This window comes from Phodopus roborovskii, unplaced genomic scaffold (genome assembly GCF_943737965.1).
Source record: "Phodopus roborovskii unplaced genomic scaffold, PHOROB, whole genome shotgun sequence".
Taxonomy (NCBI): Eukaryota; Metazoa; Chordata; class Mammalia; order Rodentia; family Cricetidae; genus Phodopus; species Phodopus roborovskii.
In genome coordinates this window covers 3,091,181-3,118,563 of record NW_026125264.1, presented here as the reverse complement: position 1 = coordinate 3,118,563, position 27,383 = coordinate 3,091,181, and the positions used below count along the sequence as shown (strand labels likewise).

The 27,383-nt window shown below is 44.5% G+C and overlaps 2 protein-coding genes across 2 annotated transcripts; one reads left to right on the top strand and one right to left on the bottom strand.

Annotated features, from left to right (window-relative positions):
• The first annotated feature begins 14,002 nt into the window (after positions 1 to 14,002).
• Positions 14,003 to 17,060, top strand: Defb118 (defensin beta 118). The gene is made up of 2 exons (XM_051194058.1): positions 14,003 to 14,063; positions 16,828 to 17,060. The coding sequence occupies exons 1-2, from the start codon at positions 14,006 to 14,008 to the stop codon at positions 17,058 to 17,060; spliced, it is 291 nt and encodes a 96-aa protein (XP_051050015.1). The 5' UTR covers positions 14,003 to 14,005.
• A 1,870-nt stretch (positions 17,061 to 18,930) lies between these two features.
• Defb119 (defensin beta 119) lies at positions 18,931 to 26,162 on the bottom strand. The gene is made up of 2 exons (XM_051193545.1): positions 26,074 to 26,162; positions 18,931 to 19,202 (listed from the first exon to the last, which is right to left on the bottom strand). Exons 1-2 carry the CDS (start codon positions 26,129 to 26,131, stop codon positions 19,009 to 19,011), a joined length of 252 nt encoding a protein of 83 aa, XP_051049502.1. The 5' UTR covers positions 26,132 to 26,162; the 3' UTR covers positions 18,931 to 19,008.
• Positions 26,163 to 27,383: the final 1,221 nt, after the last annotated feature.

The window sequence follows — 27,383 nt, the reverse complement described above, 5'->3', positions numbered from 1 at the left end:
TTTAGTGTTTGAAGCCTTTCAGCTGTGGGCTCATATATGTATGTATGTATGTATATATATATGTGTGTGTGTGTATACATATACATACATACATACATACATACATACATACATACATACAATACCTTCATCAAGAGGGAAGAACCAGGGCACTGTTACAACCTGAACAAAGCAAAACCTATCTCTTAACAGTATAAACATAACCCAATATGTATTTATCTGGGATTAATTCATGATCTTCTTGGTCACTTCTCCAGCTCCGCCCTCTGCAGCACACACAGCTGTCTTCTTGGCTGCAGCTGGCTCCACTCCATTCCACTGCTGCTGCTGTTCTTGGTGGTCATCCCATGGCACTGGCAGCTCCAAATGCTGGGGTCTCTGCTGACACTGGGCTGTGCTTTCACCAATAGCCTCCCATGTGCTCTCTTCATAGTGCCAAGCCTCAACTTCTCTGCATGACCCCTGGACCTTCAAATGCCACTGAGGCTGCATCTTTACCATTGGCCTCTCCTGGCCTCTCACAGTGTCAAGCTCAGCAGCTCTCCATGATCCCTTCATGCCCTGAAAACCAATACCACCTGGGTGACTCTTACACATTATCAAATCTGGCTGCCAGCACAAGGTATAACCTTGGCCACCTCTGGAACATAGCTTCTCTGTGAATGAAATACTTCCCAGAAGACTTTACCTCAGTGATTCTGGTCTCTGAATCACCATTAATTTCTTAGCTCCAGTTGACAAGCATCAAGCATCCCAGCAAAGCAAAGTTTTTGCTTTAGTAGTTCCAGTATCTTATAAATCACAGCTGATTCTTCAGCCCCAGCTAATCAGAACCATAAGATCTTAATTCAAAAAAACAAATGGTCCTGGTAGAGTCTTTAAACCTCCCTCTGAAACTTCACAAGCCAGGCCTCCATCCTCTGCATTGCTCTCGACATTCTTGTCTTCCAAGCTTTCACAGAACACCCCACTGAGGCCTTAAAACTCAATGGGTTTTTCTAGCCCAAAGTCCCAATTTCTTCCACAACCCTAAACATGATCATATCTGTCACATGTCACCCTTATGCTGGTACCAATTTTTCTTAGCTAGGGTTTCTATTTTGGTAACAAAACACCATGGCCAAAAAAGTAAATTGAGGAGAAAGGGGTTTATTTGGCTGACTTTTCCACATTGCTTTTCATCGCTGAAGGCAATCAGGACAGGAACTCAAACAGGGAAGGATCCTGGAGGGAGGAGCTGATGTAGAGTAGAGGCCATGAAAGAATGCTGCTTACATTTTTTTTTAAACCTGCTCAACATGCTTTCTTATAGAACCTAGGACCACCAACCCAGGAATGGCACCACCCACCATGGCCGGACCCTCCCCCATTGATCACTAATTGGGAAAATGCCTTACAGTTGGATCTCATGGAGGCATTTCCTCAGCTGAGGTTCCTTTCTCTCTGATGACTCTAGCTTGTGACAAGTTGACACACAAAACCAGTTCACAGGCAATGTGCGGCAAAGTTCTGAGTTAAGGATGGGGGAAATGGCTGAGGTGGGACCAAGGCCATCTCCCTGGAGCAAATGGAAGTCACTCACTAAGGAGATAGACATAAAGAAAGTATCAGTTAGCTTTTCAAAACTCTGACCAAAAGACCTGACATAAACCCTTAAAGGAAGAAAGATTTAATTTGACTCACAACTTCAGAGGGCTCAGTTCATGGTTGTTTGACCTTAAGTCCTTGGGAAGACCCTCAAGGTATTGGGGATGTGTGGGAGAGAAGCTCTCACATGCTGGATAGAAAACAGAGAGAAATGGGGAGTGTTGGCACATCACTCCAGGCTCCCGAGATGCCACACAGAGACGAAGAACAGAGAAGAAATCCTCTTTGAGAAAGGGAAAGAGACAGAAGTTAAAACCAGAAAAGAGAAAGGGATGATTCATGAGACGAAGGCCCAGTGCTGCTGGGAGAGGCTGTGGAGGGAAATGCTGTCTTATGAAGGGCTGGCATTCTCTGTTAAAAAGTGTGTGTCATAAACCTCTGATGACCGATAGTGTAGGTTTGACTCTAGCCCTTAGCCAAGAGGGAGTAGTGGCAGTCATCTGTTTGAGATGCCTCCAATCCACCCTGATTTGTATTTGGATGATTATCATATGAGATGAAGAATGAGACCAAAAGTGAGGAGACCATAGCTCTGTCTCCCTGGCCCTCTAGGATGAGGGCATGTAACCACTAGTGTCTGATTTTCAGCTCAGGATGCAAATTCCAGGAGCAATTCACCCATCATAGAGCCTGTGCCTCCCAGTATTTTAAGAAGGTATTGTCCTGTGATTACCAGCTCCCCCAAAGGGTCAAGGAGTGCAGACAGAGCCCATTTATTCACTCCTACTATATCCTCGATGAAGCAAAACTAATAGAACGACCAGATGAAAGTTTAGATGTTGGCACGACAACAACTTTTAAGGAAGTGCAGGTGGAGGAGAAGAAAGATCTAGAATTCAAACAATAAATCAGTTTAAAATCACAGTAAGGGGAGAAAACAAGGATGCTAACAATAACTAAACTGGGGGCTGGAGAGATGGCTCAGTGGTTAAGAGCACTGACTGCTCTTCCAGAGGAATCTGGTTCAATTCCCAGCACCCATGTGGCAGCTTACAAATGTCTGTAACTCTAGTTTCCAGGGGATCTGATACCTTCACATCAATGCACATAAAATAAAGGTTAAATCAATTATTACCAAAAAAAAAATAGCTAAACTGTTATGTATAAGGCAAATGGGAGTGAGGGGTCATCATGGCCAATGAATTATAAGGGTTGGAACAGTTGTCTTCAGGATGGCTTCTTACACACTCCCTCCTGCTTTTATTTGCACAACTGAAGTACAAATATTTAGATTGAAAGGGTTCACCAAATCCCAGGTATTTTCATTTAAAAGAAAAAGCACAAATGTAACACAAATTCTTTTTTTAATTTATTTTACATGCACTGGTGTTTTGTCTGTGTGAGGCTGTCAGATCTTGAAGTTATAGGCAGGTGTGAGCTTCCACACAGTTGCAGGGAATCGAACCCAGGTCTTCTGAAAGTCACTGGTCTTAACTGATGAGCCATCTCTCCACCGCCCTCCTTTTTAAAGCCTCCGTCCAATAAGATCTCAGCATCTTCCACTCACTTAAACCAAAGGCGTGGCCTTAGTCACTTTCCTGTTGCTGTGAAATACCACAACCAAGGCATTTATGGAAGGGAGGGTTTGTTTGGGGCTTATGGTTCCAGAGGGTTAGCGTCCGTCACTAGCACAGCAGGGACATTGAGCATCAGGCAAACATGGCAGCTGGAGATGGAGGCTGAGAGCTCACACCTTGATCCACAAACACGGGTCAGGGAGTGAACTGGGAATGGTATTGTGTGACTTTGGAAACCTCCATGCCCTTTTCCAGTGATGTACTTCCTCCAGCAAGACCACACCTCCTAGGCCTACCCAAACAGCTAGCACCCAGTATTCAACACCTGAGACTATGGGATGTCTTAGTCAAACCATCACAAATGTATACAATGGACACTGTAAAACATTCTTGAAAGACAGTGAAGAAAACACAAAAAGTGGGAAGACACTACATGCTCATGTTGTAGCAACGGAAAAGTAACTAATACATTACTCAAAGTGGCCTACAGATTCAATGAACCCCCATCAAAACTCCAAAAACATCACTGACCAGAAGAAAAAGCCAAATATCCAAATCTCTCTCTCTCTGTCTCTCTCTGTCTCTCTCTGTCTCTCTCTGTCTCTGTCTCTGTCTCTCTCTCTCTCTCTCTCTCTCTCTCTCTCTCTCTCTCTCTCTCTTTCTCTCTCCAAGGCAATATATATTGAAAAAAAAAAAAAGCTGGAAGCTACGAAATGTACTACTACCTGACTGCAAAATATGCTGCAAAGCTGTTTGTAATCAAAATGGCATAGTACTGGTATGAAAACAGGCCCACAGAACCATGGGACAGAGCACAGCAATAAGGTCCCTCTCCAACAGCATGGCCGTGTGTACCTTCAACAAAGACCCTGAGAACACACACTGAGGAGAAATTGTTTCCAACTAGTGATGGAAAATTTCATGCAGAGTATAAAAAGCTGACCTCATAGGATAGACAGTAGAATAGTCTCCTAAAGTTATGAAGCAGGGGTGGGGGGGGGGTGGCTGGAGAAATGTTAGCTCGGGGAATTCAGCTACAGTTACAGGAAGAGTGATGTACTCTGGGGTTCTATTGCCTGACATTCATTTGTGTCATTAAAATATTCTTTCATGAGGCACCTACACTGACATCTCTATCTTTAGAAACACAGTAAAAAGATAGTTTCTGCCCACGAGGACTCTTCAGCTGACTTCCATGCAATGTCACACATGTTAACGTACAACAACACTCCCATGCATGAAAGGAAAGCCTCCTAGTGTGCATGTCTTCTCTGTGTATACTTCCATGATGCTTCTTAACTTCTCTTCCATTCTTCTTCCTGTTTTGAGATGTGAACAATCACTTGCTGCTCTTTGCCAAGAACCAATGCTCTTTATACTTCTCTCTGCATCATTCATTACTCATGGCTCATTCTCTGGACTCCACCCCATGAAAGCAAATAAAACCTGAGTTCAGAGCCCCATCACAGAATGTTCTGGACTCTTGGACGTGCCACATCCTTCCCAAAGATCATGAAACACTTGCTCCTGACTCTTATGGTATTTTTTGTACTGTTCCAGCTGTTTCCAGGTAAACAGAACCCAGGAAAAGACTGAGAGAGTTCAGTTGGGGGAGTTGCTGGTGGGAGGTTTGATATCCTTCCATCCATTGTGGGCATGGTCCTCCTCTGGGGTGGCTGAGATCAGCTGGACTACCTGACCTGAGCAGAATGCTTGGGAGTATATCTGGCCAGCATCCCTGGGGCTATAGGATTGGGCAAAGTATCTTTTAAGAAGTCCCTTTCATGTCCAGCTCTTTCTCCTGCTACTTTACTTCAATCAATATCCCAATGATCCAGCCAAGGGCTGTCTTACTTCAGCAATTTTTCCAGTCTCCCCCAACGGTGAGCCCCGGGGCCTTCCTTAGATGTTGAGTTCTATTATTGCTTCCCCTGAAGTCCCTGTCCCCTGTTCTGGGATGAGAACATTCACAGAGCAGTCATGTGGAAGAGACAATAGACCTCACTACTTCTTTTCAGCCATGAAAGTCTGCTGTTTGGTTAATGATTTACAATATAATTTCATAAAGAACTGGTCAGTGTTTTGGAATTACTATTTGTACAGACTAGGATGGCATTTAGAAACATGATGGCGTTGCTCTTCTGCTACATGAAAGCCTTTTTCTTGTGCATACATAAATCCACACAACTGTGTATATGAATGCAGTTCCTTTTAGTAAAAATGTAATTGCACTGCTTTGAGAATATTTATCTCAGCAGTCTATACTCAACATTTTTGTTGGCACATGGATATCTTCCTCTATGCTTCTAAAAGTAGTATGATTTCCCATTACAGGGATAACTGAAAATGTATACTTTTATTCCCTGCTGGGGGTAAAATTAAGTATTTATAGGTCTTTCACTTAACAAACAAAAACTACCACTGAGTTTTGCAAACTTGAATACAATTTTCTAAACAGTTTTCTAGAAGTCAACTTGCTAGGTGAAGAGTAACTTCATGATTTAAGTTTCTATGGGAACTTTTTTGGAGTCTCCTTTGAGCCACACATGTCTGGAAGAAGCCATCCCTTTCCTAGGGTTTTAGAAGATCTGGAAAGACATTCATCGTCCATACACAATTCTGGAAGTCTTGTATGCTTCCATTAAAAATCTATTTTGGCTTTTGCTAGTATTCTGTTGACTGTCCAGCCTGCTGCATTCCAAAATGCACTCAATAAACTATTATTTTTAATAAGCTTTCAAAACTCGATATAAATTTTATTTCTTTTTGCTTTGTGCTCTCTCTCTCTCTCTCTCTCTCTCTCTCTCTCTCTCTCTCTCTCTCTCTCTCTTTGAGACAGGGTTGTAGCCCAGGCTGCCCTCACAGAGGTCCATCTTCCTTTGTCTCCTAAATGCTGGAATTAAAATCATTCGGCATCACCTGACACAAGTTCCTGTATCTGCTAGATTTGTATTTGACATAATTATCTAGATTTTTCTCTAGCTGTCCCTTTTCACCTATTTTCATCCTGATATTTAAATGACATTTTTGATTAAAATTATATGTGGTTTCTCTTAAATTACATAAGGCAATCAATTTGGAGGGAGGTAATTTTTTTTATTAGTTCCTCAAGAATTTTGCACAGTCTGTTTTGATCATATTCGATCCCCTTCCCCTCACTTCCCAGATCCCCTTTCCCCACCCACCCAACTCTTTTTAAACTCCTTTTAAAGACAGCACCTGCTGTGTGGTCCAGCAGGCTCATCTCAAACTCCAGGTTCCTCTGCCTCCTGAGTCTGGGATTAGAGATAGCAACCACCATGCCTGCTTAGATAGTGAATAGATGCCACTGCTAGTCAAGTACCAAGTTCCAAGAGGTCAGTTTCTAAACCCTGTAAATCCTTATCTATGAGGGAAATAAATAAAACATTTTGGGGTTTCATCTCATCTTAGAACAAGACACCAGGTAACAATAAATGTTGTAGGATGTAGGGCAGGGAACCCATGTACACTGTTGATGGGACGTGAATTGGTGTTGACAGTGTGGAAATCAATTTGAGGGAGTCCTCAAAACACTAAAATTTGACCTAGTGCATGACCGAGCTATACCGCATCTGGATATATACATGAAGGACTCGAAAGCAACATGCCAGAGATATCTGCATTGGGGTGTTTAATGTAGAGTTGCTCAGAACAGCAAGGTTACAGAATTGGCTGGGCTCTCTGTCAGAAGGTAAGCAAAGTGTGGGAGATATACACAACTGAATTTCATTCAACTTTTAAAAGGGATCAAATTACATCATTTTCCAAAAAGTTATTGGAATCATCTCAAGGAAAGTAACTCATACACAAAAGACCAATTTCACATTTTGTCTCAGTTTTGGGTCTTAGAACACTTTATAGATGCATAAACTGTTTCTATTTGTCTGTAGATGGTATGAAAGCTGAAAGGAGGCCAAGGGAAGGGAGGAGACTGTGGGGCAAGGGAAAGGAGGAAGGGAACTAAGGAGAGGGAATGGGATAGTTATGTACAGTTCAAGTACGTGATCACAGTGAAAGATAATGCCTGTGCAAGCCATCACTTGGTACAGTGGATACATGGATGAAAACCTCTGTGATTCAGGGAGGATCTTGGTAATGATACAACATACAGGTGCTACGAATGGACGATGATGTTGGATGTGTCTTCTGATATATTTATTTCATTCTTAACTTAAAAGTATTTCATTAGAAAGTCCATTCAAGTCCACTTAACAATCAACAGCCCAATTTTAAGAAGACATTTTAGATTTAACTGTTTCATGTATATATATATATATATATATATATTTTTTTTTTTTTTTTTTTGCCCGAATGTATGTATGTAAGGCCAGAAGACAGCATCAGATGCCCTGGAACTAGAGGTGGGTGCTGGGAACTAGTGCTTTCAATTGCTCAGCCATCTCTCCAGAGCAACAACAGATAGATTTTGACAGATGGGCCACTGATCACAACTTCCATGAGACCTGGGATACTGAGACCACCAGATGTTTCCTGTGAGCTTACCAACAAGCCTTCCACAGATCTGTTTCTTTCTGCGTGGATGTTTCAGCTTTGGCTCTTTAAGAAGGGTGCCAACTATTAAGTTTACTGTTGTGTAGACAGTCTTCCTAAGATGCCACAGACTTCATTTATAGCACAGAGATCCTCCCAGCCACCCCCACCAACATTATCTGTGGAATCATCAGAAGTACTCGTTTTCAAGTCCATTTCCGCATGGCTGAACACCAAGATTTCTAGGGGTGTGTTCCAGCAATCTAGGATTTAGCAAATCTTTTTTGTTGTTGTTTGTTTTTGTTTTTGTTGTTGTTGTTGTTGTTTTTTCTAGACTGGGTTTCTCTGTATTGCTTTGGAGGCTTTCCTGGAACTTGCTCTGCAGACCAGGCTGGCCTGGAACTCAAAGAGATCCACCTGCCTCTACCTCCCGAGTGCTGGGATTAAAGGTGTGTGCCACCAATGCCTGGCTGGATATAGCAAATCTTAAAGTGGGGACCAACTCATGCTTTTCTACAGCTATATTTCTGGGGTATCCTATGCCGATTTAATTATATTATCATATCATTTTTGAAGCCACCTTATTAAGCTATTATTGATACATGGGAAAAATATGTGTGCTAGTGGGTGGATTTGGAGGTGAATATAAGATCATTACCACAGTCTGTATCTGTCTTGGTTATCTATCGCTGAAAAGAGACACCCTGACCTAGGCAACTTATAGACAAAAGAGCTTATTGGAGACTTACAGTTTCAGAGAGTGAGTCCATGACCATCATGGGAAGAACATGGCAGCAGGCAGACATAGAGCTGGAGCTAGGGCTGAAGTTCTCATGCTGAAACTACGCCTGTGAAGGCAGATGGCTAACCAGGAATGGTATGGTCTTTTTAAACCGCAAAGCCCCTCCCAGTGGCACACCTCCTCCAACAAGACCACACCTCCTAATCCTTCCCAAATAGTGCTATCAACCAAACATTCAAACCAAACATTTGAACCAAACATTCAAACATAGGAGCCTATGGGGATCATTTTCAAATCACCACACACCACAAGCTCATTCACCACCTCCCAAAGCGCCCATCTTTCTGAAGCAAAGCTTGGTAGCACATTTGTAGAGCCTAGCCAGAGGGAGGTGGTGCAAGCCTTTAATCCCTGAACTCAGGAGGCAGAGGCAGGGGGTCTTCTTAGTTTGAAGGTAGCCTGGTCTACAGAGCTAGCTCCGGGAGGGCCAAGGCTACACAGAAAAACCGTGTCTCAAAACAACAAAACTGTAGAGCCTGTTGGCGTTAGAATTCTGTAGCTGTGGAATAGTAACTCAGCTGGCACAGAGTGAAAGTTAGACTCTTGTGCACCTACTTTACATGTTCACACAGCTTCTTCCCGAGTCATCCCAGCTCCCAGTAGCTACTGAGTTCCTTCAGCGTCGGCCATAAGATCTTTGATAATATGTCATAACGTAGTCTTTCTTTGCCTTGCTCACATAATCTCATTTTTTTAGTACAGGGCTGGGCTGTTGCAGACATAACTGAGGCAGTGGTCCAGTGGATCCTTCGGATGGGCCCCCATATCTTGAACTAACAGCCCCCCCCCCTTTTCTTTTAATTCTTGTCAGTCTGCAGGTGCCGCAAAGCTTGCTGGGTCATAAGAGGACACTGCAGGAAATACTGCAAGTCTGGGGAGCAGGTGAAAAAGCCATGCAGCAATGGAGACTACTGTTGCACTATGAGCAAGGCGGACCCTTTGCCACAGGCACCCATAAAAGCCTCTAGTCATAATTTCAAGCAATATTCCAAAACTACGCCAGCCATGCTCTTTATGGACAATAATGGATTTGGGTTAAGCTGAAATAGGTTGCTCCTCTGCAGAGCAGGGGTTGCCAGCTGCAGTCCCTTCCATGGGCCCATTAAATATGTGACCTCTTCTCCTCTGACTCTCATCTCTGCTCTCTCGGGGCTGGCAGCAGACCTTGAGGTGCTGAACATTCCAAAAGTTAGATGGAAACAGGAAACTTTGAGCACTCCTCAGAAGCTCCTCAAATACAAAGACCAAATTGTTTCACCCAAGACAAGCCATAATGTGCCCTATGTCTGTGGCTCCGTGTTCCCCTGCCTTCAAAGAGGTGATGGGAACCCGCTAAGGACATTCTTGTGTTACATTTGCCTTCTAGTTCAATGTGAGAAACTCCTTGGTGTTTGTTGTTCCCCACATTTACCAGGACACAAAGAGTTCTTTTCATAACATGGGAGATACCTGTAACTAGTCCATCCCATGTATCCCTAGTTTGCCTGCCAGGAGAAACGGGGGGGGGGGAGGGGGGGCTGGGGAATCCTTCTGCTCACTTTGCTTAAGAAAAACAAGCTGGGTAATGTCTTTTACCTGGCCTATGTGAGACTTTCTGTTCAGTCCTCTGTGTGTGTGTGTGTGTGTGTGTGTGTGTGTGTGTGTGTGTGTGTGTGTGAGAGAGAGAGAGAGAGAGAGAGAGAGACAGAGACAGAGACAGAGAGACACAGACACAGAGAGAACATGCTAGAATATACAAAATGTCCTTTGGTCTCTTTAATAAATGATGCAGGAAACGCAGAGATAGATACAAATAAATATAGACATAAGATACAGGTGATATAGATAGACGCCTAAAAATGAAATCCGACCTTCGCCTCACATCATTTACAAAGAGTGGCTCCACACAGATTAAGCATCAACCTGAAACTACAAAATGGCTGCAAGAAAGCATGGTAGAAAAGTCCTGGGCTGCAGGGATAGCTCAGCTGTTAATGACTAGGCTCACAACCAAAAACATAAGAAAAAACACAGTCCCTAGTCTAAGCCACAATGCTTTAAATTTTACTCAAAATATCAGGAGACAGAAGCAAAATTAGACTGGGGAAAGGGGGTTGGGATAGGGATTACATCAAACTCAAGCACAGTCAAGGCAACACCAACAAGCCACAGACTGGGAGAAGGTATTTGCATTCTCAGACTAAAAGACTAAACTCTATAGAAAGAAAACAATGGATGTGGGTTTTTAACAGGAAAGGGCTGTCAGTAGACAAATCTCTAGAGAAAACACACAAGTGGCCAACAGGTACATGAAAAGCATGCAAGTTAAACCACACTGGGCAAATTCCTCATACTTGTGTCTGGGAATCTAAATTAGAGTGGCCATTACAGAAAATGATCCTATAGAAGTTGGGGAGAGGGACAAAGCTAAGACTTAAAATCATATTACTGAATGATCCAACAATCCAACTTCTATGTATTTATCCACCAATTTAGAACCTGCACTCTACTGAGGGGCTGGCTTTCAGAAAACTGCCAAAAGCAGATTTGACATTTCCCCCTAACTGGGCCTGCAACAACAAGCAGGCACTTATTGTGGGAAAAGAATGTAACTGAGTACCAAATGACATCTCCCCAGAAAATGCCTGAAAAGGAGCATCCCAAAGCTAGCAAAAAAGCCAGGGAGAGCAGCTTTATAATCGAGAGAGACTGGCGGGGTTTTAGGAGGAAATGAACAACTGTGTGAAATCAGCTGCTATGCCACCCTCAGACTGCAGAAGAAGATGCTGGTAAAAGACAAAAATGAAGGATTTAAAGGCGACAATAGCCATATAGTGACAGGCTAGGCATGCAGGCCAAATGTAATAAGATGAGCAGGAAAGGAATGGAGAGGGCTAGAGTTACCTTTCTGTACGCGTAAAAAAGGAGGTGAGGTGGGGAGATGTTTAAGATGGTGCTGTGGGCCGGCATGGAGTCCTCACCACAGCTGTGCAGTGCCTGAAGGACTTTCAGAAATAAAACGACTCAACAACTCTCGAGTTTGGTCCCACCTGATGCTGAAATCGTCTCTGTGGAAGCACCACCGTCCCTGCTGACCAGTTCCCTAAGCAACTACTGGGGTGTGGCAGAGCAGAAGCCAGCGATTTCAGGAGGGACATGTCCATCCAAACAGCACGCCAGACACCTCAATGGATCCAGTGAAAAGGGAACCAGAATGAAGAAAAAGGCCTCACTTTTACTCCGGGCTTCACCCTCCTGGGTCTTGATTTTGAAGCCCAGGTGGTTGTTGTTTACACTGGGAGAGAGTGGCGGTCAGTAGACTCAGGCTGGTGGGATGGCTCAATTTGTAAAGGTACTTACTTACAAGGCTAAGGACCTGAGTTCAATCCCTGGATTCCAATAAAGATGGAAAGAGAGAAAGAAAGGATTGACTCCACAAAGTGGTCTGGGACCTTCACACGTACACCAAGACACATGCACCCACGTGCCCACCTCCTCCCCGCAACACAATGCATACACACAATAATGGTAATAGTAATAATAATAAAGTAAATGTATTAATAAATATTTTTGAAATATCACCAAAAGAATCCAGCAGACTCTAGAATCTGGCCCCATACATATTCTTCAGGTTATGCTTAAAGAAATTAGCTGTCTCAGCTCTTCTAACACAGAAGTCTGTCTTCAGAGGTCAGACTTTGCCATCCTCACTGGTAACCATACTGAGCTCTGACCCCAGCCCGGTCCAGCAGCCCTATGGACTATTGGAATGGGTCTAAAAGAATAGCCATCAATTAACAAAGCTAATCTTAGGTCACACTGTTGTGAAAAAAACTCTCAAGCTAACTGACTGGCTTCTAGACCGTAAAGATTTCAAATTCTCCATTTCATTTGATGCCACATGCCTTCTGCATGTCAGGATCTCGGCCTTCATCAAAGCTTTGGTTTTCCCATGATAAAATTGAGTTGATGTATTACACTTGTTCTACAAACTTCGGAATTAACAGTGTCATGCTTTGTGGACTGAGCTAGCCCCAAGTCCCACCAAGCTGCACAGTTAAATCTGAAGTCTGGGGGCTGAAGAGATGGCACAGTGGTTAGGAGCCCCTGTTGCTCTTAAAGGAGACCACAGTTGCCAGGATGTCACCATCACCTGTAACTCCAGCTCCAGAGCTGATACCCTCTTCTGGCTTCCTCGGACACTGTACTCTTGAGCCCAAACTCAGACGTTCCCCAACACAGGTAAGAAGTAAATATGAAAATCTTTTTATTAAATCTGAGTCTTGTTTTTTAACAAGGGTAGTCCTCACGATCATCTGACTACTCCTGGGAGATCCCAGCCCTGCGTGTGCCAGGGTTTTCTGAGGGCTACACTGAATTCAAACAACATCTTACCCCATAGTCTCTGTAGTTATCTTCTCTACTACAACCACTGAGGTGGCCAGACTAGGTTTGGACTAGAAGAATTCGCTTCTGTAATTCGATCTCGAGCCACTAAGGTCACAACTGAATTCATGATAACGCCATTGAACTATTCACTTACCAGTCTTCCATTGGCGGGAAGAGCAGCATGAACGCAGCCTCTACCGCCACAGCTTCACTGGTAAACACGTGCCATAGTGCAAGTGACTAAGGGGCTGTGGGACAAGACTACCTTGAAGGTTAGACCAGTTTTCTATATCCCAAAAGCATATCTAGATGTCGAGGTCTTTGCAGATAATGCCCAGCTCCTGTGCCTCTGTAGCACACTGGTCAACAGTAGCATCCAAAGTTACTGTGAGTGCCTTTGACAGGGAGCATTCTTGGCAACAGTGGTTAACTTGTATGGCCACCTGTTGGAGTCACGCTATACACTGAATTCCCCACACTCTATTGCAAGTCAACTCTATCATCAAGTCACTTTCCCTGTTGGAATGTAGGGGAGCACTTTAGTTTCTATGTGAGCATGTGTTCATTGCCATAAATCTCCACTGAGAATAAACTCTGTGCCTCTGGGGCTTTGTCCCTATCCAGAGCAACCTCACACTCTAATGTAGAGAGGCAGTGGTAAGGAGAGATCTTTGTGGGGAGAGGGGAAGAGGGTTCGAGACAATGTTTCTCTGTGTAGGACAGCTCTGGCTGTCCTAGAACTTTCTCAGGCTGGCTTCTAACTCAGAGATCTGTCTGCCTCTGGCTTTCAAATTCTAGGACTAAAGATGTGTGCCGCCACACCTGGGTGGAGGAGAGATCTTGAGAGCAGACTTGAGGGAGCTTGTGGGCAAGGGGTGGGGCGCCAAGAGGACAGAAGACACTGAGGACAGAGTCCTATGTGAGTTCTCCCTCTCCAGACTCCCGAACATGTCCCCAAGGCCTGTGACTTCCAGGCTTTGCATGTGCTCTCAGGGCCTGTTTCTGATGTTTTGCTTGGATACACTTTTACATCTCTCTCTGGCTCAATGCACATCCCTCTGCCCCCACTATGGAAAACCCAATAAAACTCTTGATCAAATTCACACTGTACCCAGTGCTCTGGATACCTGGATCTACCACCTACAACTTCCCAAGAACCATGAGACTTCTGCTGCTGGCTCTTCCTGTCCTTGCTTTTCTACCTCAAGTGATCCCAGGTAACAGACCCCAGGAAAGCAACCAGAGTGAAGGCCTAATGGGCCCTGGCCTGTGGGGTCCAATGTGTAGCTGTTCTCCCTAACACAGGGACAAAAATTTCCTCACTGCAACTGTCTCTGGCAAGGGCGGGATGGAGGGATGGAGATCAGGCAATCCTCAGGGCGGCCTACACAGCTAGAGATCCCCCTCACACCATGTTTTCACCTAAGGAACAAGGTTAGACTTTCCGCCCACATTTGCTCTCTTTCTGGCCTGTACAACTCTAGAAAATCCTCCCAAAATCCATAGCCCTTGATGTCTTGGTCTTTTAAAAGTCTTGCTATCACTTTCCAGGAGATCCTTTCTCTTCTCATGTTCTGGAACTTGGCGAACAAAATGTCTGCAGAGCTCTTATATGGATGGAAAACCAACCAAACAAACAAACAAAACAGCAAACAAACAAACAAATAAAAACCCCAAACCAAAAAACTATGAGTCTATACAAAGTTATTTAGGATATCCTTTATCCACAGTGCACAGGTGTGTATGAATATACTTAACTATATGGACAAGGGTTTACCTAGGATAGGTTCCTAAAAGAGAAACGGTTGTGTTAAAGGTAAGTTGGCTTTTCTTTTTCTTGCTTCGTTAATTCCTCCCTTATATACCTGTCAGGACACTACCAGCAGGCTTTCAGAGCCGTTTGGAGCCTTGAGTGGCTCTCAGTTGCAGGGACAGTTCTTTGGGATCTTTAGGGGAACCAGTTATGTCCATTCTGCATTCTGATGGGGGTAAGGAGACTAGGAAAAAGAGACATGAAGAATTCGGAGAGAACAGTCCATGGGCCCCAGAAACTCGGGGCATGCAGTAAGAGAAGGAACTTTGTATGACAGAGCAGACTGTCAAAGGCAAAAGTTGGGACAAGGAAGGGGTATAAAGTCTTTTTTTTGTTCTGGACTCCCCCATACTTAAGGAAGGACAAAAATCAGTCCCTGGTGTCAGGAGGGCCTCTAGAGCCTCTCATGGGTAGGGCATAAGGGATCGTGCATCACCATAATCCCTCACATGCTTGGTGTTATTTCTACCAGCCTGATGGATAAAAGTGTCTCACACTGTTATTTGGGGGTTTGCATTTATTTATTTATGTATTTTGGGGGGGTTGGCTTTTTGGTTTTTCTTTTTTTAAGTCTTTTTTATTAATTTCCTTTTTACATTCTAATCCCTCTCCTCCTGCTCCCCCCCACTTCCCACCCACTCCACCTCCCACCTGCTCCCCTAGGAAGTCGTCTACTAAATCAGTCCCATCACCTCGTTGAGGCAGGGCCAAGGCATCTCTCCACCACACCCACCACCACCACCACCCCGACATCCCTGAGTCTAGGCTGAGCATGGTATCTCTCCAAAAAAAAACAGACAGGTCATGCTGTTATTTGAATCTGCTTGTGTTCCCCAGCGATCAACACATGCAAACAGCCTCCTCTCAAGACCTTCAGTTCCCCTTGTGACTTCAGCTTCATTGCTCTTCATCTAACCAAGTTTCCAATCACCATAGCTACCTTGCTGGTTTCTGGAAAACTTCAAGGTCAGCCTGCCTGTGGGCCTTTGTGCTTGTCATTCCCCTGCCTGACAAGCTCTTCCCCTAATCTCACTCAATAAAGTCCCCCCACTCTTCCCTGCTGCTCACACACACCCTTCCCCCACCCGCCCCCTCCCCTGCAGACTGCTTACCTCATCTCCAAAATGTGTACCTGCAGCTAATTATTAAACAAAGTATTTTTAACATTCTTCTCCTATTATTATATTTAAGGTGTGAAAATTCTGAACTACCCAGAGAAGGGCAAGTTTGATCTGTTTTGTTTTTAATCGTTGCCTCCTCTTGCATCTTGAACAGTACCTGGTATCCAGTAGACTCTAAGCAAATAATTGTTCAACTACAGCAACCTCCCTTCCTCTGTTAGCACGTTGCTTAACACCCCTCATCTGGCGTAGCTCTCAAGTGGGGTGTTCTTTACATGTTAGTGGGCTCTAACCACTGGATGTGTTGTCTGTGACCTGTCCCCTCTCAGGGCAGGAACTTTGCCCAGGAAAAGTCCTCTACAAGAGAGAAAAACACTTAATTCTGGTCTTCCAAGTTCAACTATGCGGTGTCTCGTGCACAGAGCCTGGTGTTTTTGTTAAAGGCACTTCCTCCTGATTCTCACACCCAAAAGGATCCTCTGACAGTATTTTCTAATGTTTTAACTTTTTTCCCCACACCTCGGCTTTTAAGCTATCAGGTGTGATGAACAGTCTACTTTGTTTGTTTGTTTGTTTGTTTGTTTGTTTTTGAAGCCTGGGTTAGCTCTTCCAGAACAGCATGTGGAATAGTTTAAACTTTCTCCTTTCATCTGGGCACTCCTTACTGCATGCATCCGAGTGTTCAAGTCTGTCTGTTTGGGCTATCTATCCTTTGACAACACCATATGTGTCAAAGTACCTGGCTTTATAGTGAGCTGGCATCAAGAGGGCAAATTTTTGTTTTACTTTAAAAAAAAAAAAAAACATATAGTCTTGATCACCAGTGGTCATTATTTTCCTTTGATTGATGAGTGATCCACCACACTTTGAGAAAAGCTAAACATGGCCTGCAAGGTCTACTTTTGAGAAACATGACACTAGCAAGTTACCATTAGGAGCCAGCGCCCTAGTAGTCTGCCACGGCCCAATGTTATTTGTGGAATGCCAGATCTATAGCCATCAAGCAACAACAACTTAAAATCACCGGTCTCTCCTTTGATTATTTAGCCTATGGTGGTGAGAAAAAATGCTTGTATGGATCGGGGATATGCAGGAAAAGCTGCAAAGATGGAGAAGTGTTCCAGGACAGATGTAAAAATCGCCTAAACTGCTGCGTTCCAGCCTATAGGAGCCACAAGCAAAAGGCCTCGGGCACTTGGACCACAGAGGCATCCTCTACAGTTGAATATGATCTAAACTCATATTTCATCAATGAACTTAGCACAGTGACAAATACCTGAGAAATGGCTGGAAAGCTCTGTCTTTGGAGTTTTTATAGCTCATGGCTTCTTAGATGTTGCTCTCTCGTGCCCCAAGAGTGATGGACTATGTTGTATGTGTAAGACATTGAAACACCCATGGACCACACTCAACCTCCATGACTGTGTAATTCTATATTAAAAAAAAAAAAAAAAAAAAAAAAACACTGTGTAAAGAAAGACTTCAAATGTTTCCAGTGATAAGGTCTGTGATGCTCTTGAAACATCCAGTGATTGCTCCAGATGACTGAACTTCCTGTGTTCCTTATTTGCTGGCAATCTGTCTGCAAATTTAAGCACTTGAGGAAGAATTAATTTCCACACTGGCATTTCCTTCTGTCCTGATGAGAATTTGAGGATAGCTTTCTTGTGTTAGTTTCCCCTCAGATGAAAAAAACATTCAACAACAAAATCAAAATCCTAAACCTTTGCATTTATGATGCTATCTGGTAGGCTGTCAAAGCTTGCTTCAGGGGCTGGAGAGATGGAACTCACGTGCTCTTAAACCCTACAGTCCCTAGCTAAGGCCTTTTCCAAGACTAGTTTTTACTGAGATCAGATTCTTCCTGAAGCATGTCTGGAGTAGGCACTTTCTCCAGATCATCTGCTCTGTTGTATGAAGGGACAGGGTCGCATGGAAGGGGAGAAAAAAAATCAGAGGACAGAGTGCATACTGGTGAACTCAAAATCTACTGGGATGTCATTGCAGGAACTACTTGCTTGAAAACATTCCAGGGTATTTACTTGTCATCATGGCGGTAGAAGTTACCAGCCTTTTCTTACAAAAGTAGAGAGGTTTTAATTCTATGAAGACAAAAGTAACCCCAGGGGACTGAAGATCCCCAGATAAAGAGGGAGCACAAAAAACCAAAAACCAGCTCTAAACTCAGGAGGAAAACAAAGGTAAAGGGAACTTCACAAAGAGTGATCAAGCTTAGCATTCCAAGGAAGGCAACAATGGAGGAAGTACTACCTAGAGACACACTTCTGAAACTTCCAAAGAGGCATTGTAATAGAGTTTGGACCATAGGCAGCTCCCCAGAGCAAGCTATATACCAAAGCAGCTATATGATGTCAGGCACAGTCAGAGAAGTAGAGAAAGAAATGGCCTGGGATAGCCATTCCCCTATTGGCAGCAATTAGAATTAAAGAATGAGAAACAAGATATTAGTGGGAAGTAAGACATAAAAAAGCAAGTATTGTGGCTAGCAAGGTGGCTTGGTGGGTTAAGGAACTTTCCTGGCAAACCTGATGACCTCAGTTCAATCCCTGGGACCCACATAAACGTGGAAGGAAAGAATCAATTATACAGAGTTGTCCTTCGCCCTCTGCACAAGCATGGCAAGACTCTTACACAGATACACATCATGTATACACAAAGTAAGAATAAGTTGTTTAAAAATATAGTTTTTTTAAAGCCCTCTAGAATTTTAGGAATTAAAAGACCTTAACAATCATGGAGAAGGACATGTGTTGTTCAAATCCCTTCTGCAGTAACCACCAAGCCGATCCCAGCCTCACAACTTGACACAATAACCAGACAGCTTACTCCAAATCCAACAGGTCTGCTTGGAAGCTCTTTCAGGCTTAACCACCTGTGTCTGGAAGACTACACACCTATCCCATCCCACCTGTGAGTCCAGCATGGCATAGATTGCCATGGCTCATCCCAAATCCCTCCCTCCCTGGTCTCCACTGAACTCTCCCACCTTCAGTGGCTGGCCAGGCTCCTATCTGAAAGTCACTCAGGGACCCAGACCCTTCTCCCATGGGGTTGCATCCAGAACAAGACAGACATCTCATGGTGCAAAAGCCAATCTCTCTCCAGCAGAGGAAAGACAAGCAAGCAATGTCAAATGCATGAACTTTAATAAGGAGGTGGGCAGCAGGGAGGGCTCCCTGGAGGTGTGTGCATGGTGTTCACCGGCATTCATGGTATTTTGGGCCAGTGTTTCTCATAGGACCAGTTGGTGTCCTCATCTGTGCCTGTGAGGCTGATCCTCATGTAGGACTGGAGGCAGCATGTCTGGTAAGTTCTGCAGTAGAAGTAAGGCTGTTCATCCTTTTTGCAGGAAGACCTACAGAAACCTTTGTTACCCAGGCATTGAAGGACAGGGTTTTTGCCTGGCCAAAAAAGAAAAAAAATGATGATGATTAATTTCTGCTCATCGGTGACATAGATCGGGGGCATCAGGAGCACAGAAAAGACCTAAAGGGTGACAGCAAGAGCCACAGTCAAGACAGACAGAGTCAATGCCCTTTCCTCCCTTTGTCCTGCTACATGCAGGTCAAGGCTCTGGACACTAGAGTGAGAAAACAGCATGGTATCAACACAAAAACAAACAGGGACACGGATGGAATGGAACAGGGGACCAAGAAGCAAACCCACTCAGCTAGAGACACCCAACTTTGGCAAAGGGGTCACAAACATTTGCTTGAAAGAGAAGGCTTATTCAGTAACTGGTATGGGCAGCCCTGAGGGCCGAGCTGCAGTCTACATCTGTGTCTCTCACTTTGTACAAAAGTCCTCTTCAAGCAGATCAGGGGCCTTGATTGTGGTTGGAAAGCTTTTCTCCATCTAGCCCAGTCCCAGTTTCTCTCCATCCACTAGTCCCCGAAGCCACTTACAAGATAACCACTCAGAGACTTAATATATATTTATAATTGTTTGGCCAATGGCTTAGGCTTGTTACTGGATAGCTCTTTCTCTCTTATAAATTAACCCACTTCTACTAATCTGTGTATCACCACATGTCTGTGTCTTACCAGTGATGCCCTGGTATCTTGCCCTCCCAGCAGCTACATGACATCTCCTCTATCCCGCCTTCTCCCCCCCCCCCCCATCTCCATTCAGATTTTCTATCTGGCTTTACTCTGCTTAGCCATTGGCTGAAACAATTTTATTTATCAACCAAGCACAACATATTCACAGCATACAGAAGGACGTCCCACACCCCTTGACTTAAAACTAGAAACACTGAAAGTGCAGGAGAAAACACCTGAGTATATAGGCACAGGCATTTCCTTAGTAGGACTCAGACAGCACAGAAAATAACCTCAAGAATTGACAAATGGGCTTAAATTCAATTAAAAGGTTTCTTCACAGCAAAATAAACTACCAGGAGAATGGACAACATAACAAAAGAACAATCTTCATCAGTTAAACCTCAAACTGAGGATTACTATTTAGAATATATAAAGAATGGCCAAAACCAACTCCATAGGCTGAAGAGATGGCTCAGTAGCCAAGAGTACTGGCTGCTCTTCCAGAAGACCTAGGCTTGATTTCCAGCACCCACGATGGTTCATAACTATCTGTAACTCCAGTTCCAGGGGTTCCTACACCCTCTTCTGCCCTCCACATGCACCAGGCGTGCATGTGGTACACAGATACACATGCTGGCAAAACACCCACAAACATAAAATAAAATAAGTAGTTTTTTAAAACCTCAGACACACACACACACAAAAAAACTGCCAATCAATAAATAGTCGAATGGACCTTTGATAATTGACAGTTATCAAAAGAAAAAACATAAATGGCCAAAGTCTTTTTAAAGTATTTGATATCCATAGCCATTATTGAAATGTGAGAAAGGGACCTCTGTCCACTACTAGTAAGAATGTAACTGATGCATCTACTGTGAGGATCTGCCTGGGGGACTAGAGAAATAGCTCAATGGTTAAGAGCACTGGCTGCTCTCTCAGAGGACTCAGGTTCAATTCCCAGCACCCACAGGGCAGCTCACGACTGTTTGTTACTCCAGTTCCAGGGGATCCGACACCCTCACAGACAAGGGTACACATAAAATAAAAAGAAATAACACAACTACTTTAAAAAAGAAAGAAAATCATCCTGGAATTTTCTCAAAGAGCTAAAAATAGAGCTATCACATGACCCAGTATAGATATAGATAGCTTTAGATCTCATATACCCAAAGGATCATGCATTATTTCCAGTGCTACCAGGCCACACAGTGCCACTGGAGGGCACACAAAAGATAGAATGCCCCTTCCAACTAGGGTGGTGTCAACGGACACACACTTTGGAGCTAGAACCTCTAAGCCCAAAATCTTCTATTATACAAAATAGCCAGTTCTCAGTCAAAAGTCATTCACCAGAACCAGGATAATCACATGCCAAATTAAAGAAAAAAAGATAATCAACCAAACCTGTGATCCCTCTGTGTTCAGACCATTGACGGTTCATTCCTGCTCATTCTGAACTGTACTCCACAGAAGCATGTAACATAGTCTCTTTAACCATTCCTACATTTAGGAGCATTTTTGGTGTTCCCAGTTATGCGCTCGTGTGTGTGTGTGTGTGTGTGTGTGTGTGTGTGTGTATGTGTGTTTGTCTGTGTCTGTTGTGTGTGTGTGTCTGTATGTCTGTGTGTGTCAGTGTATGTGTGTTTTCTGTGTCTGTTTTGTGTGTGTGTGTGTGTATGTCTGTGTATGTGTGTTTGTCTGTGTCTGTTGTGTCTGTGTCTGTATGTCTGTGTGTGTCAGTGTATGTGTGTTTGTCTGTGTCTGTTGTGTGTGTGTGTGTGTATGTCTGTGTATGTGTGTTTGTCTGTGTCTGTTGTGTGTGTGTGTGTGTGTGTATGTCTGTGTATGTGTGTTTGTCTGTGTCTGTTGTGTGTGTGTGTCTGTATGTCTGTGTGTGTCAGTGTATGTGTGTTTGTCTGTGTCTGTTTTGTGTGTGTGTGTGTGTGTGTCTGTGTGTGTCAGTGTATGTGTGTTTGTCTGTGTCTGGTGTGTGTGTGTGTGTGTGTGTGTCTGTATTCCTGCTCATTCTGAACTGTACTCCACAGACGCATGTAACATAGTCTCTTTAACCATTCCTACATTTAGGAGCATTTTTGGTGTTCCCAGTTATGCGCTCGTGTGTGTGTGTGTGTGTGTGTGTGTGTGTGTGTGTGTGTGTGTATGTGTGTTTGTCTGTGTCTGTTGTGTGTGTGTGTGTGTGTGTATGTCTGTGTATGTGTGTTTGTCTGTGTCTGTTGTGTGTGTGTGTCTGTATGTCTGTGTGTGTCAGTGTATGTGTGTCTGTGTCTGGTGTGTGTGTGTGTGTGTGTGTGTGTCTGTATTCCTGCTCATTCTGAACTGTACTCCACAGACGCATGTAACATAGTCTCTTTAACCATTCCTACATTTAGGAGCATTTTTGGTGTCCCCAGTTGTGTGTCAGTGTTTGTGTGTTTGTCTGTGTCTGTTTATGTATGTGTAGGTACACGTGTGTATGTACATATGGAGGCCAGATGTCAACCTTGAGTGTTATCCTTGGAAACTGTCTACTTGTTTTTTGAGGCAGGGTCTTTCAGTGGAACTTGATCTGGGTGATTTAGGCTGGAATGCTTAGCAAGAACCCCAGGGATCCTCCTGTCTAACACTGAGATGTTAGACTCAGTCTGGCATATTCGGCTTTATGTGGGTCCTGGGGATCTGAACTCAAGTCCTCACACTTGCACAGCAAGCACGTAATCCACTGAACCACCTCAACAAACAGTGGTTATTAAAACACTCTGGTTAAAACCATGAGCTCAGTCAAGGTCAGGAGAGATGGCTCAGTGGTCAAGAGCACTTGCTGCTCTTGCAGAGGACCTGGGTTCAGTTTGTAGCACTCATGTGGTGGCTCACAACCATCCATAACTCTAATTCTAGGAAATCCAATTCTATTTTCTGAAATCTGTGGGCACCAGGCATGTACATGGTGGTACACACACACACACACACACACACACACACACACACACACACACACCCTAGTTTGGAGAAAAGCAATGAGCCTACAAAGATCAGATCAAACTCTTGGGAAAGAATACAAATAAAGGCCCTTACACCATATGTCTGGATACTTAAAAGTGATTAATCAAGCCAGCAAGAGAAATACTTAAGTAAAAATATATTCTGTGTTCTTTAATGAGACAACCCTCTGGGATGACCCAGTTGTACTCCTCAGAGTTCCTGTAGAAACATAGCATGGCGGCAGCTGCCCCTTACACCTTCAGATCTGCATACACTAAGGAGTCACTCATGAGAACATGTGGTCCAAGCTCAGCCATAGCCGCTGAAAACAGAATGTGACTAACACCCCTCACCCTGCCTAGTGCTACATCCCAGAAGGTTCTGTGGGTGAACCTAGGGAGCAGCTCATGTAGTTTTAGGTAGAAGCCTCAAGGAGTCCTTGGACAGACAGCACCAGCCCCACTAATCAAAGCACAAGCTTGAAGGCAGGGTGGACATCATTGGGCAGCTTGTCCTCACCCAGTGGGAGGAGCTTAGAGGAAGACCAGATGAATGGCAAGATCAGGACAAGGGGTCTCTTTTCCTAGAACATTCTCTTCCTGTATCATAGTGAACCCCTATCTATCTCAATGGCATGTGTCATGCTTCATAAAGGCCCTTCCCCACATCCTTGAGTTCATCAACAGAGTAGCTCAGGGATGAACAATTATGCCGTGTAAATGAGGTGCCAAGACTGGGATTTGAAGACAACCGGTCCCACAGATTCCCCATCAGGTTCCTTAAATTCCCCATTTCTAGCCTCACCTGTGTTAAATTACCCATCCAAATGATGGAGAGTTCCATCCCTTGCCACCCCCTTCCAGAGTCAAGGAAGACCACCAGTGCTTACTCTTCAAAGGTAAGATGGCCAGAGAGCATTCGCCAAAGCCCTGGACCCTGTGCTCTGTGCCCATTTAATTCTTATTGTAAGCCTGAGCTACTTAATGTTGATGTTCAACTTTAAAAAAAAAAAGAAAGAAAGAAACAAGATTCTGGCTCTCTGACAGTGTTATAAACAGGGTCCCTTAATGGTGAGAGGCAGAGCGAGGTGAATGGGTGAACATACAAATCTGTAAGAGAATGCTAGAAACAGAGAGTGAACAAACAAGTGATAGGAGATGTCATTCTGTATATATGTTTCTCTTACTGGTTAATGAATAAAGCCCTGTTGACCAATAGGAAATCAAGACAGGCAGGACTAGGAGACAAGGAGAATTCTGGGAGATGTAGTAGAGAGGGGGGTCAAGATGTAGGCCGTGAGAGGAATAAGTGGTCCCAACTCTCCCCCCCCCCATTAAGACCACATAAAAATACTTAGATTAATAGAAATGAGTGAATAGCTAAGACAGAGCTAGCCAATAAGAAGCTCTAGCCATTGGCCAACAACTTTATAACTAATGGAGTCTCTGTGTGCTATTTTGGGACTGACAAGGCTCTGGGACCAGGCTGGTGGGAAACTGCTTGTAACAAGTCCATCCAGGACTGAGTAAACTGCTTTTCATATTTGGAAATTTTTTGGCCCCTGGGGCTACGTGCCCTTGAGAATTACAAGGTATTTCAGCTGAAATCCAAAGATTTAGGTTCTATTCCACCTCTGTCCACCATTGTCAAGTTCTCTCCCAAGATGAACCAACACTCTAGGTGTCTGAGGTTCCTTAAAGTCTGGTTCTGCCCACCCCCATGCTCCCTAAGTTTAGGTATGTCTTAACAGCTGCCCCTGGGGCTGCAGGCGACACCATCTTCCACACTCCATTACCAAGGTTCAGTCCTGATGACTTCTCTCTCCTGCCTCTGAACTCCATCCTCCGTCCTCCCCACCCCATCCATTATGACTGACAGACACAAAAAACAATTCTGTGGGTTTTAATGTGGTGAAGAGACTAAAGGACAAGAAGCAATGTCCTTTCTACCAATAGTAGGCTCTCTTCTTCTTTTTATGGATTTTTGTGAACATTGTGGGAATGGTCTAGTCAAGGACTCATCCCAATCATAGCAGGGTGTGTTAAGTAACATACGGGGACACAGCAGCATTTGCAATTTTGGCAGCATATGAAGCATCCTTGCATAGTACCCGGCACTGCCCGTCCTTCCAACATGCGTCTTTGGGGCACAGGAACAATCATTAGGTGTGTGTTAGTATTACCCAAATGACAGACAAGAAGCAGCAGAGGGCAGGCGAGCAGGAAAGAAACAGAGCCACGCAATTGGGTGAGCAGTGCTGTCCAGGTCTGAGGCCATGAGAGGGAGGGCACAGAGGTGACTGCTCTTGGAAAACTTTCAGGAAAATTCTTTCTTATTTTTGACACAGGGTCTCAGCTCCTCGCCTGAAAGTCAGTATGCCAGCAGGCTGGCCTCAAACTCATGGAGATTCACCTGCCTCTACCTTCAGTGCTGGGATTAAAGGTGTGCACTACCACATCCAGCCAAGAAAAATTTTTTCAAAGTTTCTCCCCATCTATCATCCTGCCCCCCCCTCAACCAACTTCCTAGCCCTTCCTCCAGAATCAGTGTGCGTGAATGAGGGTCCCACCTAGTGGAGCCTGTGAATGATGGGAAAGGGACAACGTCCATGTTTGCATTAGTGGACAGAGAAGACTCAATCACATCCAAACAGAGCCGGCTGCTTTACAACTAATGGCAGAAGCCGGCAAGCCTCAGCTCCAGCCACAACCCACTGCCCAGTCTCCTTGATCCCATACTCGTCCAGTTAAAACTCAAGACCCAGTCAGCCTCCTGCCCCATCCAGCTCAATGCTCCCAGAGGCCGCACTCCAACCAAACCCAAATCTAATCAAGTCACCAGCCCAAAGCTCAGCTGCCCGCCACCAAGCTGAATCGAAGCACCCTGCACACCAGGAAATCCAGGTCCTCACGCCCAGGTCATCCTGATATTCTCTCTGTCACCCTAGCCCCTGGATTATCCCACATCAGGAATCACCCCTAACCAGGTCCCACCCCGAACCCAATCCTTCTTCCTTCATTCATCTCCTAAGTTCCCACCAGAATTCCACTCTTGCCCCCAAAGTACCAGACCCTCAAAACATCTCTCTTGCAGCCATTTAGCAAGGCAGATTTTGAGCAGCATGCATGACAGGATCTTGGGGTACCCTTCGAAGCTGCGTGGAACGGGGCGGGGGGAAGACTTGGTTGTCTTCCCTGTGAGAGTGAAGGAAAGGAAAGAAACCCAGGGCCCTAAAAGAACCTGTTACCTGACATCACCCGTTCTGTGACCACAAATACGGCAAGCAGCAGGAGATACAGCTTCATGGTGTCGGTACCAGGACGAAGGTGGAGCCCGAGCTATGACATAGGAGGCAGGGACGGATCTCCTTTTATCAACAGGGCTTCGGGCAGTGGCTGAGGACAGGAGGGATTTGTACAAGGTCAGCCAGACTGAAGGACAGTGCGTAGCAGATGTCTCAGCCTAAAACGAGAGTGTGGGAAAGCTTCTGGCACCTATGCTAGACATGTCTTCTCTCCTAGGAAGGACAAGGGTGAAGTAAAGTTGGAATTTTGAGAGCCACCCATGATTAACATGTGAACACATGTCAAGAAACATTTAAGTTTTAGGAGTTATTCCATCTTAGCTTTTTTTTCACTTTTTCAAACCACACACGGATGTATGTCTCATGAAATCTTGAACCTTCCTGTATGTTCCACATCAGAGTCTGAGCCTGCATCTCTCTCTTCAGGCCCCCAGCTTCCTCAGAGGCTGCTACTGCCTGTCATCGTGGTGTCTGTAGGTGCTGGGCCCTCCAGCTGAGGTTACCCTGAACCACAGAAAGTTCTCTTTTGGCTTTCATCAATTCATGTGATGTTTTCATATTTTTTGTACATGTTTCATCTCCATTTCTTTCACTGGGATGCCAGGAACTTGGCTCGAGCTGTGCCCTTCAGAGGATCATGGGCATGAGTTGCTCAGTGTGGGGAGATGTTAGTGTCTTTAACAGGTGGGGCCTCCTAGAGATGGGCAGATGGCTCAGGGGGTGTGTGAAGTGTTTGTTGTGTAAACATGAAGATTTGAGTTGGGATCTCCAGCACTCATTAAAAAAAAAAAAAAAAAAAAAGCCAGGCTCAGTAGCATATATCTGTGATTCTAGAGCCAGGGAAACCATGACACAGCGTCTCTAGGTCTCTCTGGCCAGCCAGTCCAGGCAAGTCAACGCACTCCAGGGTCAGTAAGAAACTCAAAAAATAAGGTGGAGAGCAATTGGAAAGCTACCTGACATTGGTCTCTTACACACACACACACACACACACACACACACACACACACACACACAAACAAACAAAGCGGGCTTAGCACAAGGTAATTAGGCCACAGGATTTCACAGCTAAATGTGAGGGACTCTGCTTAGAGCCCAAGAAAGTCATTGTAACAAGAATGGACTTGACCTCTGGTCACCTCTGGATAGGGTGCCACCCACCATGAGGTCCTGCCTGGGGGTGGGGGGGCAGACATGGCTGCCTAATCAAAGAGTTTCTGCCTCTCAAATGGTGGTTTCAACGAATTTGTTTT